This window comes from Gopherus flavomarginatus, chromosome 5 (assembly GCF_025201925.1).
Source record: "Gopherus flavomarginatus isolate rGopFla2 chromosome 5, rGopFla2.mat.asm, whole genome shotgun sequence".
Lineage (NCBI taxonomy): Eukaryota > Metazoa > Chordata > Testudines > Testudinidae > Gopherus > Gopherus flavomarginatus.
This window is the reverse complement of record NC_066621.1, coordinates 20,188,274-20,203,177: the sequence shown is the minus strand read 5'-3', so window position 1 is coordinate 20,203,177 and position 14,904 is coordinate 20,188,274. Positions and strand designations below refer to the sequence as shown.

At 39.4% G+C, this 14,904-nt stretch overlaps 1 protein-coding gene across 2 annotated transcripts in view; it reads right to left on the bottom strand.

The window, feature by feature from the left end:
• The window catches only part of MAPK14 (mitogen-activated protein kinase 14), a 63,104-nt gene that overhangs the window by 43,586 nt on the left and 4,614 nt on the right, over nt 1–14,904 (bottom strand). For both annotated transcript variants that reach the window (XM_050956611.1, XM_050956610.1), the window contains exon 2: nt 5,321–5,450. In XM_050956611.1, coding sequence (XP_050812568.1) covers nt 5,321–5,450 — 130 coding nt within the window. The remainder of the gene's footprint in view (nt 1–5,320; nt 5,451–14,904) is intronic.

The following is a 14,904-nucleotide window of genomic DNA, read 5'->3' as shown; positions in this document are numbered from 1 at the left end:
ATAGCAGATGCTCAGTGGAAGCAGCTTTTCCTATAAGGGGTATAAGTCAATGACTGTGCCCTCACATACTGTCTGTTTAGAAACACAATTATTATCCAACAATCCTGCTTCCAATTATGGAACCCTTCACAAACAACCTCAAAGACAACCAAAATCTTATCAGAGCATATAAGTACTATCATAGTGCCCAAATGCATTTCACTTTGTAAAATATTTCACAGATTAATCTATGAGACACAAAATTACCAAAATATTGATTTCTAATTCCATTTTAGAACACTTAATATGCCACTTCAGGTTCAGCGGTTAAAACTGAGTTGTTTTACACTTCAACCACTTTTATGTATGAGGCATGCAACATATTCTCAAAATTACAGCACTACTGAGTACATAATGGATTTTCTGAGAATTCAAGTCAATCTATATAGCATTAGACATTTGATGTGCTTTACCAACATAAGACATTTATTTCCTACTCAAGAGTTTAAAATCTTGAGACAAGGCAGGACAATAGTTCAGAGGAGGAATGATATTGTGATTACTGATAAGGAAGGAGGATTTGCTTGAAGAAATGTATTTTAAGAGATTTATAGGAGAAAGAAGGTGCCTGCCAGATTAGAACAGGGAGATTATTCCAGGCACAGGGGTTAGAATGAGAAAGACTCAGAAAGTAGATGAAGACTGCAGTGAAACAAGAGAATTGGGAAGAGCAAAAGCAACAGTACATGATGATAAACATTAGTGATAAAATCTCTACTCTAATTTCCACAGCTTACGCCTACTAACTCAGCCCAGTGTGCGACTGCTGCCCAGAACTAGTTAAATAAAATGTTTATCCTGAAGGAAGGTTTCCACGGCAGCCCACAGCAATTTTGAGACGAAAAAAGCAGCCCGAAAAGGTTAAAGAGAAACTTGGTAGGTATATCTATTAGGGTAATACCATCAACACTAGAGCTCTACCTTCACCATGGCATGAAGCAGGTGTTGTTGGGGAATATTCTTCATAATATGCAGGTGTTTTAAAAGTTCCATTTAAGTTAGCAACTCTAACACTGTCAGGAAGGACTGCTGAAGTGTCAGAGCCATTGGCGATACTGGTAGCTGACTGACGTGGCTGGTAGCCAACTACATACACTGGAATGAAAAATAACACGAGAAATTCCAGTCAAAATGCCCAAGAGAATCCATGAATTAAGTTATTTTGGGATGTTATTGCCTCACTAGATAAAGACACTGGAAGCGGGTTAGGATCAGCTCACTGCCAAAATTTCAGGAATTTTCTTATTGTCAACCTAAAGCTCATATAAAATGTAAGTTAGAAGTCTCCCTCTTAACATTTTGACAGCTGTACAAAGAGCTGGAGAACGTTCAGCCATGTGATTTTGCTGCCTCAAAATAGCATATGGCACTGATGTGCTGGTGCCTTTATGCTGCAGTGAATGAGAATTGTTCACCCAAAACCAGACCTTGTCCTAGGGCAATAGAGAAGTTCCACACACACACACACACACACACACACACACACACACACACTCCCTCCCTCCTTCCCAGGATGCCAAGGATATATTCTGAACAAGTCAGAATTGTATTCATTCTCTTACTTTTTGGAGGAGTTCATGGCATAAATTGATGAGAAAAGAAAGGTATACATGATATTGCACAAGTGAAAGTATTAAGACAAGCAGCATTTGAAGTTCAACACAGATTGCGATTATTGTTTACATTTAACCTTCCCAGAAAAATCTTATTTTACTTGCTAAGACTTGCTGCATCCTATGCACAGAAGTTATATTACAGAAACTGGAAAGCATTTTTCAAAGGATATTAGGGTTGCAAGAAACCTCTGATATTACCTGATCCACCCTCAGAGAGGACCAACTTTCAGGCTTTATAAAGAAACTAAATAGCAGTGTTTCTATCCTCTCCAATTTCTTGTGTTATGCAAGAAGCCTGAAAGTTGGTCCTCTGGGAGAGTGGATCAGATAATATCAGAGTAGGGGTAGGCAACCTATGGCACGTGTGCCGAAGGTGGCATGTGAGCTGATTTTCAGTGGCATTCAGGTCCAGGGGCCTCTGCATTTTAATTTAATTTTAAATGAAGCTTCTTAAACGTTTTAAAAACCTTATTTACTTTACATACAACAGTAGTTTAGTTATATATTACAGACATAGATAGAGACCTCCCAAAAATGTTAAAATGTATTACTGGCACGTGAAACCTTAAATCTGAGTGAATAAATGAAGACTCGGCACACGACTTCTGAACAGTTTCCAACCCCTGGATCAGAGGTTTCTTGCAACCCTAATATCCTTTGAAAAATGCATTAGCATGGCTGTATCTCTGTAGTGCTTCTGGTTAAGACTCTCTAAAGTGACAGCAGAGAGCTCTCCCATCAGTTTAATAACTCCGAAAATAATGTACATTTTACTGTTTAACAACTCAATGCATTGAGCATAGTAAAATGTTACCGCTTAGTAACTCTACCTCTGCAAGAGGCAGTAGCAGGAGAAGTTCTCATGCAGACACAGCACAGTCTACATGGGGAGTTAAGGTTGGTATAACTTGATGGCTCAGGGGTGTGGATTTTTTTCACACCACTGAGTGACGTAGTTATACTGAAGTAAGTGTGTAATGTAGACCTGGCCTAAGACAATGTCTCTGTCAAAAGGCACTTATAATCACAATTCTACATACACAGCATTTAAACAAAAAGGGGCAGATCACCAATGACCAGGACAAATAAATTTATCACATACTGGTGCAAATATTTTTCTTTTTATAATCGATATATGCTGCACTATTAGGATGATTCATACTGTGTTCTAAGAAGGGATCCGAAAGAAGGATAGATGTCTGGCACAGACAGAAATTCTCCACAGAAGGCACAGTGTGACAAGAGGCACAGGGATGAAAGTGGGAGATGGACAGAGGAAGCAATAAGACGTGTCAAAAGCACAAAATGTCAAAGAGGAACAGACAGAGCACTAAATCAATTAGGCTCATCTTAATACCTGTGTATATTACCATAACCTACTGTGAATCAAATTGAGGCTTTACTATGAAATAGTTACATTGCAAGCCCTGCTTCATCACTGAAGGTTAGTTCTCTCAAAATACCCTTTTAACAGTTACACTTTCATGGAGTTACAGGAAACTAGACCAATTTAGTACTATTAAGGATCTTCTATAAGCCCAGTAAAATATACTTAACACCCAAAATCAACTACAAAAACAAGTAAGCAACAGTCATATGTTTAATAATCAGGCACTTCTCCCATCTTATGTTTTCAGGTTAGTCTAAGGAGGTTTGGTCACTTTCAAAAGCATTTACACCCCATTGCCTTTTCCTTCAGTCCTCCTTCCCAACACCTATAAAACATCCTGCAAATCAGAAACAAAGAAAGACAGACAGACAGACTAGTAGCAGATCTTAACTAGGGATGTTGGATTAATCATAGCACTCATGTGATTAATTTTTTTGAGTTAATCCGCGATTAAAAAAAGTTAATAATGATTAATCGCAGTTTAATCACACTGTTAAGCAACAAAATACCAACTGAAACTTTATTATATATTTTTGGATGTTTTCTACATTTTCAAATATATTTATTTCAGTAACAAAGAATACAAAGTGTACAGTGCTCACTTTATATTATTATTCTGATTACAAATATTTGTACTACAAAAATGATAAAAGAAAGTATTTTTAAATTCACCTCATACAAGTACTGTAGTGCAATCGCTATCGTGAAAGTGCAATTTACAAATGTTGGATTTTTTTTTGTTAAATAACTGCACTCAAAAACAAAACATTGTAAAACTTTACAGCCTGCAAGTCCACTGAGTCCTACTTCCTGTTCAGCCAATCGCCAAGACAAACAAGTTTGTCTACATTTACAGGAGATAATGCTGCCTGCTTCTTATTTACAGTGTCACCTGAGAGTAAGAACAGGTGTTCGCATGGCACTTTTGTAGCAGTCACTGCGAGGTATTTATGTGCCAGATATGCTGAACATTCTTATGCCCCTTCTTGTTTCAGCCACCATTCCAGAGAACATGCTGATGATGCTTATTGAAAAAATAATGCGTTAATTAAATTTGTCATTGAACTCGTTGGGGGAGAATTGTATGTCTCCTGGTCTGTTTCACCTGCATTCTGCCATATATTTTACGTTATAGCAATGTCCTATGATGACCGAGCAAATGTTGTTTGTTTAAAGAACACTTTCAGTGCAGATCTGACAAATGCAAAGAAAGTACTAATGTGAGATTTCTAAAGATAGCTACAGCACTAGACCCAAGGTTTAAGAATCTGAAGTGCCTTCCAAAATCTGAGAGGGACAAGGTGTGGAGCATGCTTGCAGAAGTCTTAAAAGAGCAATACTCCAATGCGGAAACTACAGAACCTGAACCACCAAAAAAGAAAATCAACCTTCTGATGGTGCCATCTGACTCAAGAGGATGAAAACGAACGTCAGTCCACATTGCTTTGGACCGTTATTGAGCAGAACCCCAGTATCATCAGCATGGACGCATATCCTCTAGAATGGTGGTTGAAGCATGAAGGGACATCTGAATCTTTAGCACATCTGGCAAATAAATATCTTGCGATGCTGGCTACAACAGTGCCATGCAAATGCCTGTTCTGACTTTTAGGTGACACTGTAAACAAGAAGTAGGCAGCATTATCTTCTGAAAATGTAAACAAACTTGTTTGTCTGAGCGATTGGCTGAACAAGAAGTAGGACTAAGTGGACTTGTAGGCTCTAAAGTTTTACATTGTTTCATTTTTGAATGCAGTCATTTTTTGTACATAATTCTACATTTGTAAGTCCAACTTTCATAATAAAGAGATTTCACTACAGTACTTGTATTAGGTGAACTGAAAAAATATTTCTTTTGTTTTTTATAGTGCAAATATTTGTAATAAAAAATAAATATGAAGTGCTCACTTTATACTTTGTATTCTGTGTTGTAATTGAAATCAATATATCTGAAAATGTAAAAACATCCAGAAATTTAAATAAATGCTATTCTATTATTAACAGTGTGATTAATCATGATTATTTTTTAAAATCTTGACAGCCCTAATATTAACCAATTTTATGCTAAAAAAAAGTACCCATTCTTCTAACTCACTTCTGTCACCTTCTCAAAGTACTAAAAAACATTTTAATTGATACTTAAATTCCTATGTAATCATGCTGGAGGTTCAGTTTTACCTATCATTAGGTTGTTTGAATTTGATCGAGCTTTTCACAGCTATGAATATTCAATTTCCCACACATTGTATGTCTCTGGGCATCTCCTAGAACTTACATTTTCATGTTTCATATGTTTAAGTAGCCGTAGTTCTCTGTAGGTCCTTTTGGCGTGGATGATGGACTGAAATGGCCTGGACAGCTTCTTCACAGCCACTCGCAGCCCCGTTTTTCTGTCAAAGGCAGAGCTACAATTAAAAAAAAATAAAGTTACCAAATGTAAAAAATACTTTAAGAGTAAGTAGGGATTGAGACTGAAATAACCCATTTTCCCCAGTGAAATGTCCCTGTGCCACATTTTAAAAAGCCACCTTTCCATACCTATGTTTGGTTTCCAAGGAAAAGTGGCAAAGAGCAAGATGAATCCTTTGCTTCAGGATCAGTGGGAGGGAGAACAAGAAAGGGGTTTTGCAGAAAAGGTGTGTATACCATACTTTAAGAAAGCAGTCTGATGCATACCCTGAAAACATTTGTATAGAACATTTTAATTTACTTGAGAATTAAGATGTGGCAAACAAACACAAATGCTGGAGAGCTTGGCCTTGCAAAAACTTGTAATTTACAAGGAAGTGTCCTGCAAGCTTCCCTGAACATTTCACAGCTCAATGAGAAATCCCTTACAAAACTTCATTTCAGTTTATTCAACTAGTTCAGTTCAATTATTAGTTCATTCAAAGGGTATGACTACACTATGGGATTATTCTAATTTTACAGAAACAGCTGGTTTTTGGAAACAGCTTGTATAAAGTCGAGTGCACGTGGCCACACTAAGCACATTAATTCGGTTGTGTGCGTCCATGTATCGAGGCTAGCGTCGATTTCTGGAGCGTTGCACTGTGGTTAGCTATCCCATAGCTATCCCATAGTTCCCGCAGTTTCCCCCACCCACTGGAATTCTGGGTTGAGATCCCAATGCATTATGGGGCAAAAACAGTGTCGCGGGTGATTCTGGGTAAATGTCGTCAGTCAATCCTCACTCCATGAAAGTAATGGAAGACAATCATTTCGCATCCTTTTCCCTGGATTGCCTGGGCAGACGCCATAGCACGGCAACCATGGAGCCCGTTCAGACTTTTTTCACTGTCACCACATTTCTACTGGATGTTGCTAACAGACACGGTACTGCAGTGCTACACAGCAGCATCCCCTTGCCTTTTGCAAGTTAGCAAAGACAGTTACCAGCCATACTTTACCGTCTGCTGCTGTCATGGGTGCTCCTGGCCGGCCTCGGTGAGGTCAGCCAGGGGCGCATGGACAAAAATTGGAATGACTCCCCAGGTCATTCTCTTCTTTAAGTTTTGTCTAAAGGGAGAGTCAGTCCTGCCTAGACTATCAGGCAATCCTGCTAAAGAACCAGAGAGGCAAACGGCCGCTCCGGGTCAGAGCCCCAGACATCCCGCAGAAATGATGAGCTGAATGCAATTCTAGGGGATGCCCTTGCAAACAATCCCACCCGTTGCTTCCCTCCTCCTCCACCCCTCCTGAGCTACCATGGCAGTTATTCCCCCATTTGTGTGATGAAGAAATAAAGAATGCATGAATTTGAAACAACACTGACTTTATTGCCTCTGCAAGCAGAGATCAAAGGGGGGCAGGGAGGACAGCATCCAGCTGCTAGGATATTCCAGGCAAGACTGAATTTCCATTAGACAAAGCATAAAGAAGAGAATGATCTGGGAGCCATTCCCATTTTTGCCCAGGCACCCAGGTCAACCTCGCCAAGGCCAGCCAGGAGCACTCACAGGATGACGATGACGGATATCAGTCATACTGTACCGTCTGCCATCCATAAGGCAAGGGAAGGGGATGCTGCTCTGTAGTGCTGCAGCACCGCGTCTGCCAGCAGCATCCAGTAGACATACGGTGACATTGAAAAAAGGTGAGAAAGGATTTTTTTCCCTTTGCTTTCACAGGGGATGAGCGGGGGTCGACGACATATACCCTGAACCACCCGCGACAATGTTTTTGACCCTTCAGACTTTGGGAGCTCAGCCAAGAATTCAAATGGTTTTCTGAGAGTGTGGGAACTGTGAGATAGCTATAGTCATCAGTCGCCCCTCCATCCATGGGTGTCCATTCCATTCTTTGGCTTTCTGGTACGCTTGTCTCAGCTCCTTAAGTTTCAGCACTGTGTTGAGTCCCTGTTGTGGCCTCTGTCCATCATAGCCTTGGAGATTTTTTTCAAATGTTTTGGCATTTCATCTATTGGAACGGAGCTAATAAAGGAGGTATCTGAGCCTCTAGCTATTATCTTTGGAAAATCATGGGAGACAGGAGAGAGTCCAGAAGACTGGAAAAGGGCAAATATAGTGCCCATCTATAAAAAGGGAAATAAAAACAACCCAGGAAACTACAGACCAGTTAGCTTAACTTCTGTGCCAGGGAAGATAATGGAGCAAGTAATTAAAGAAATCTGCAAACACTTGGAAGGTGGTAAGGTGATAGGGAATAGCCAGCATGGATTTGTAAAGAACACATTGTGTCAAAATATCTGATAGCTTTCTTTGATAAGATAACGAGTCTTGTGGATAAGGGAGAAGCGGTGGATGTGGTATACCTAGACTTTAGTGAGGCATTTGATATGGTCTCACATGATATTCTTATCGATAAACTAGGCAAATACATTTTAGATAGGGCTACTATAAGGCGGGTGCATAACTGGCTGGATAACCATACTCAGAGTGTAGTTATTAATGGTTCCCAATCCTGCTGGAAAGGTATAACAAGTGGGGTTCCGCAGGGGTCTTTTTTGGGACCGGCTCTGTTCAACATCTTCATCAACGACTTAGATGTCGGCATAGAAAGTACGCTTATTAAGTTTGCAGATGATACCAAACTGGGAGGGATTGCAACTGCTTTGAAGGACAAGGTCATAATCCAAAATGATCTGGACAAATTGCAGAAATGGTCTGAGGTAAACCGGATGAAGTTCAATAAAGACAAATGCAAAGTGCTCCAATTAGGAAGGGACAATCAGTTTCACACATACAGAATGGGAAGAGACTGTCTAGGAAGGAGTATGGCAGACAGGGATCTAGGGGTTATAGTGGACCACAAGCTAAATATGAGTCAACAGTGTGTTACTGTTGCAAAAAAAGCAAACATGATTCTGGGATGCATTAACAGGTGTGTTGTGAGCAAGACACGAGAAGTCATTCTTCTGCTCTACTCTGTGCTGGTTAGGCCTCAACTGGAATATTCTGTGCAGTTCTGGACACCGCATTTCAAGAAAGATGTGGAGAAACTGGAGAGAGTCCAGAGAAGAGCAACAAGAACGATTAAAGGTCTTGACAACATGACCTACGAAGGAAGGCTGAAAGAATTGGGTTTGTTTAGTTTGGAAAAGAGAAGACTGAGAGGACATGATAGCAGTTTTCAGGTATCTAAAAGGGTGTCATCAGGAGGAGGGAGAAAACTTGTTCACCTTAGTCTCTAAGGATAGAACAAGAAGCAATGGGCTTAAACTGCAGCAAGGGAGATTTAGGTTGGACATTAGGAAAAAGTTCCTAACTGTCAGGGTAGTTAAACACTGGAATAAATTGCCTAGGGAGGTTGTAGAATCTCCATCTCTGGAGATATTTAAGAGTAGGTTAGATAAACGTCTATCAGGGATTGTCTAGACAGTATTTGGTCCTTCCATGAGGGCAGGGGACTGGACTCGATGACCTCTTGAGGTCCCTTCCAGTCCTAGGGTCTATGAATCTGTGAAAATTCATCTCCCCATACAGAGATCAGATTCAGTATCTCCCGTATGGTCCATGTTGAAGCTCTTTTTTGATTCTGGGATTGCATGGTCACCTGTGCTGATCAGCGCTCCATGCTGGGCAAACAGGAAATGAAATTCAAAAGTTCGTGGGGCTTTTCCTGTCTACCTGGCCAGTGCATCTGAGTTCAGATTGCTGTCCAGAGCGGTCACAATGGTGCACTATGGGATAGCTCTCAGAGGCCAATACCATCGAATTGCGGCCACACTAACCCTAATTTGAAATGGCTATACTGATTTCAGCGCTACTCCCCTCATCGGGGAGAAGTACAGATATCAATATGACGAGCCCTTTATGTTGAAATAAAGGGCTTCATTCTGTGGACGAGTGCAGGGTTAATTCGGTTTAACGCTGCTAAATTCAAAATAAACTCGTAGTGTAGATCAGGCCAAAGTTAAGAAACAGATTGGGAACTGAAAAAGCAGGAAAGCTTGTTTTCCCCTCTTACAATCTATGAATAAAATACTAATGTAAGGATGAGATATACTAGTTCAATAATCTTGAAGAATATGGTGGGTTACCAGACAAAATCAATTCAATCCAGTAACTACCTTTAATAAGCTACTACCTTTAATAAAATCAATTTTAAATGGAAAACATGTTTTGATACATTTTTCTTATGTATCAGCACATTTAATGTAGTTTTATTTAACTAATCAAAACATAACAGTTTCGGGCATTTAAAATGAATTCCAGTTTCTGTCCAAATAGAGCATGACATGAGTCAACAATAAAAAGTTAATCTACAAATTTAAAAATGCATTATTCACCATTTTCTAACATATTAAAACAAATACAACGTAAGAGCCTGGCTAAGTGTCTGTTAAGCTATATAATTACTTAAAAATGTGTACAGATTTAATATATCCTCCTGGTTAGCAAAAATTAATACCAAATGTATGTAAATATATTTAGTTGTAAATCAACACGTTTTAACAGTTACCAACTAATGAGAATCAACTTCTCTTTAGGGAAAAAAGGTACAAATGCAAAACAAGATTAAAACTGATTATTTACAAATCAAGGTTTCCTGCCTGATAATTTAAGTCGCTTTGATTTAAAATCAATCAATCCTGAAAGTTATCCAAAAAAGATTTTGACATAGATGAAAAGCATTATTCTATTACACCTAAGATAAATCCCCACACAATATTCTAGAGCCCTAGCTAAGAATTTAAGATTCCAAGCACCAACAAAAGATGGATATTTAGCTGTGAACAAGTGAATTCCACTTCTGCTTTCTTCCCACTTTGGATGTTATCTAAATCAAGCTTCTATAGGTTTGTCAAAAAGAAGAGAGAGGAAGAGGCAGAGGATGTGAAATTGATGAAGTTACACTTAATAGTAAGATAATGGGGAAAGGGTGGAGAGAATGGAAGAGAAGCCAGGAAAATTGGGACATCATTTGTCCATTTCATAGAACTTTTATTCAAATCACCCTGCCTCTCGATTCTACCTAAGATCTATACAGACCATTTCCCTTGATAATCATGAAAAGGAAGGGAAAGCTCATGTTTACAAGTTCACAGTGGGAAGCAAGGCCAGTAACGGAAAGTCCATCACCACATCCCACAGAAGAGAAGTCACGGCAGGAAAATATATGCATATTAAATCCACAGCTTTATACAAGTCAGAAATAGAAACTAAATATAAGCCGGCTCCAAATCATAGTTTATCTATCTTCTATAAAATGAAGTCACAATCAGCGGCGTATTATCGCCTGGGGCAACAAGGCCTAGGCCTAGGGTGCAAATTTGCAGGGGCACTTGCGACTCCTCCCCAACTCCACCCCTTCCCCAAATCCCCAGCACGCTTCCTCCTCCATGCGCACCATGCTTCCCTCCTTCCATCTCCCTCCTAGGCTTGCTGCGTGAAAGCGCTGAAAGGGAGGGAGAAGCGAGTAGCGGCACTCAGAGGAGGAAGAGCAGAGGTGAGCTGGGGCCCGCGGGCACGGGGAGTAACCCAAGGCGGCCGGGAACCGCTCCCCGCCCCAGCTCACCTCTGCCCCACCACTGCCATACCCCGAGCGCCACAACTCCCCTTCTCCCCCCTCCCTCCCAGGCTTACTACGGGGGAGCAGAGGTGAGCTGGGGGGGGCAGCTGGCAATTTTTTGAGGGCCTAGGGGCGCCAAATTTGTTAATCCGCCACAGGTCACAATACTTATTAGTGTATCTTGCTAAGTTTCACTTAAGAAAAATACCCCTATTAAAATCCGTGTGCACTCTCCACTCAGAGTGCTGAAATGAAGCTTATGAAAAACTGGGCAACTATGTAGCCGAACACTTAATTTTTTCTCAACTAACAACAATCGTCTTCCATATGTTCTCTATTTTGTACTATTGAGATATGAAAGAAGTACTTTCAATCTTTCTTTGCAGAATAGCAGTAGCCCCTTCTGTGCAGTAGAGTACATTCCATTGAAACAGCTCACAGGAAAAGATATGGAAATAAAGCTGGGAAAGTCTCTCAGAGATCACAGAAACCTCAGACTGCTGTAGTTAAATTACTAAAATTGCTTTGGATTAATCAAAATGTGTTTGAAATCTACTATGCTCTTCATCATTTATGTGTATTACTTCCTACACTTCACTAAATTGGATAATCAAAATAAACTAGTAATGGTTTTATTTTGTTTTGATTGCTGTTTCATCTCAAGTTCTCACGCACAATTACAATGCATCAATATTGAAGTAGCAAACCCTGCAGGGGAATATTTCAAATACTATTTTCATTTTCTGTTTAAGTTTCATGCAAGCTCTTTTTTTCTTTTTTTAATAGAACACACAAAACCTGAATTCAGGGTCTACACATAACAGTATCATTTTAATGAGGTGTTTTCCAGATATACTTCACAGCTCCAAAATAAAATCTTAGTCATCACAATCCAAACTAGACCGATGTGAATTGGTCATCCTCTTTTGCAGGCTCCAGCTCTTTCAATTGCAACAGGTAGCATACGATACAGTTTAACAATCTCTCTTGCCTTGGAAAAAGGGGAATCCTCTGCATATTTATTCCACCTTCACAACTGCAATCAATATTACCACACTTCTCACTTACCAGAACACAATATACTGTTTCCAGAGCATCCCTAATCCTGCCAACCAAGGAAGCAAGAGACTGGAATTCTTGGCTAAGTTTTCCTTACTTATAACAGAAAATATTGAGTAACTTCAGTTAAATAAATGGAGTTACAGTGGTGCAAGAGTGATGTGTGATGAGGAGGGACGAAATACAATTTTAAGACTAATCCTACCTCCACTAGGCAACCTTTCTGTTCCTAACAAGCACAAATAGGCTACATCTAGTTTGAATTTACACAAATTGATTAGATGCCTGCAATAATCTGAAGGAAACAGTTTCCAGGAAAGTTTAAAATGAAAACACACTACAACTACTTGACAGTTAAAACCCCTATGGCTTCAGTATGACAAGAGTCTTCCTACTTTATACTTGACCAGTGCTAGAAGTAAAGATCTTGACCCAAACTAAAGGTCCCTACACTCCACATATTTCCTTTCAATATGCTCCTCAAACTGAAGAATATTTTATCCTAAAAAAAAACATTTCTACATTATTCTTTACAATTAGCCTTCTTTATGGAGAAGAGCAATAAGCCAGAAAACTTTAAAGAACAGTATCTCACCCACACTTTGTTTTGTCTACTTAGGTTATGGCAGTACTAGAGAGCTTACAGTGGCACAGGTGCAACAATGCAGCTATGCTGCTATAAGCTCTCTAGTGTAGCCACTCTAAGCCAACAGGACCGAGCTCTCCTATCGACTTAATTAATTAACTCCCACCAAGCAACAGCAGCAATATCTGTGAGAAAAGCTCTACTACTGTACTAACTTAGTGCTGTCCACCCTGGCGCTTAGGTTGGTTAAATTATGTTGCTCAGGGGCATGGCTTAGTCACACCTCTGAGTGACATAAGTTATACCGACATAAGTGGTAGTGTAGACATAGCCCTAGATAGACAGTTTCCTCCCTGAAGAGCTTACATTTATTAAGGCAGTTTTCCCCAAACTTTTTAAAGTCAAGCCCCCCAAATGTTCCTCTGCACACATATCCCAGGTGGGCATGTCCCACAGTTTGGGGACCTCTGTTCCTCTGTTTTAGGGGTTTCTCAGTGACTAGGACAACAGGGCCCCACCTTCAATTAGAACCTTTAGGTGGTACCATAATACAAGTTATTTTAATAGTTCAATTCTTGTTTTCTTTCACCCTATTCTTTTATGCTCCTATATTAGGTAAGTTTTTTCCATATTCAGAACATGCTAAATATTAAGAGAGAAGGTGTTTTTACATACCTACCAATTTTGCCCTCTTCTACTTGTCAAATTTATATTTTTCTATGTATCTTTTAAGAGAATTGACAATATATTTTTATTTTTGCACTTCACACTTTTAACATACAGAACAGTTCTCCCCCTGGCCCGCATTAAAAAAAAATCGTTGTAGTACAACATTATCATTGATGTCATTAGCAGTAAAGCTCTCTGGGAACAATGTTTGTAAAAAGCTACTGCAAAGCAAGGGAGCTACAACTTCAACTTGTCATGACTCCCAGGGCAGCACCAAATTAACATAAACAAACAGACTGTATCCACTTGAATCATGATATCTCAACAGGCTGTACTTTAATATTAAACACGAGGCTGGCGACAATGTACAACTTTCGTCATCCCTGCTGCACAGCCAGAAGAGGAAGCAAGGAATCCCAAGGGAAGTGTCAATGTATCCAGTACAATAACTTTTCACACAGCATAAAAACAATTAACATTAGATGTCTGTACTCCAGAGATACTCTCTACTCCCAAATTATAACAGTTTTAAGTTAGGTCATATCTGAGGCCTAGAAACTGAGCTTCTCTAAAGATTTTTGAGCACGCTGAGTAATTTTTGGCTGATGTAGGTGACTATCTAATCCTTTTACAAATAAGAACACAGAGTTACACAACAGCCATCACAATGGAAAGTGTTTTTAAACACTACCTAAAGTCAGCATTTATTACAACCTTAAAACAGTTGCATTAAATCTATCCATTATATTTCAGCTGAAAAAGACTGTTGAGGAAGAGACGCTCATGACAAGTAGAAATTATAAATCCCATTTTTAAGAATGATAAACATGAGTTTAGGATTTACATGCCTCTGTCATAACTGACAGCTTCCAAGTTTCACAGCCAGTTAGGCTCTATTATGGATGCAGTTCAAGAAAATGCCTCATTACCTCCTAATTTACCAAAACACACACTACTTTGAGTTGTGATTGTATGTCACTTAAATAAAGCTAACCCTCTAAGAACGACTACAGAACAAATCCAGAGAACTACTATGTTGAGACAAATTATGTTTTTTTCAGTGGTCTGAAACTAAAGAACTGGCAAAACTACTCTTCAAGTAGAGTTTGTTTAGAAACTGGATAACTAATTATCAGTCTCTTACAAATCTAGTTACCACTAATGCTGTTCTGCTTATCACTAGCTGCTATGTAAGCAAACATGCTAATCTACTCATCTAGTCCCTTTAGCGGTATCCTCTTTTTTGCCCTGAAGATTGTTTTAGAGACCACCAACCCCATTGTGTAAGCAGGAAATCTATGGCCTTCAAAATGTTTGAGAGTCCTGTTTACATGTTACTAAAACTATCATTTACAAGTTCAGTTCCTATATACATGCAAACTAACACACATCAAGTACACAGCTATAAAAAGGGCATTTATTTCAGCACCTCTTCCTGTCCTGTGTTTGAACATATTAAGTCAGCACCAGTTTGCAAAAAGCTACAATACCAGATATCCATGAGTATTACGTTCCTGTACAATAAGTAGTTCAGGATGGAAAATGACTCACAATATACCTCCACTTCTTAA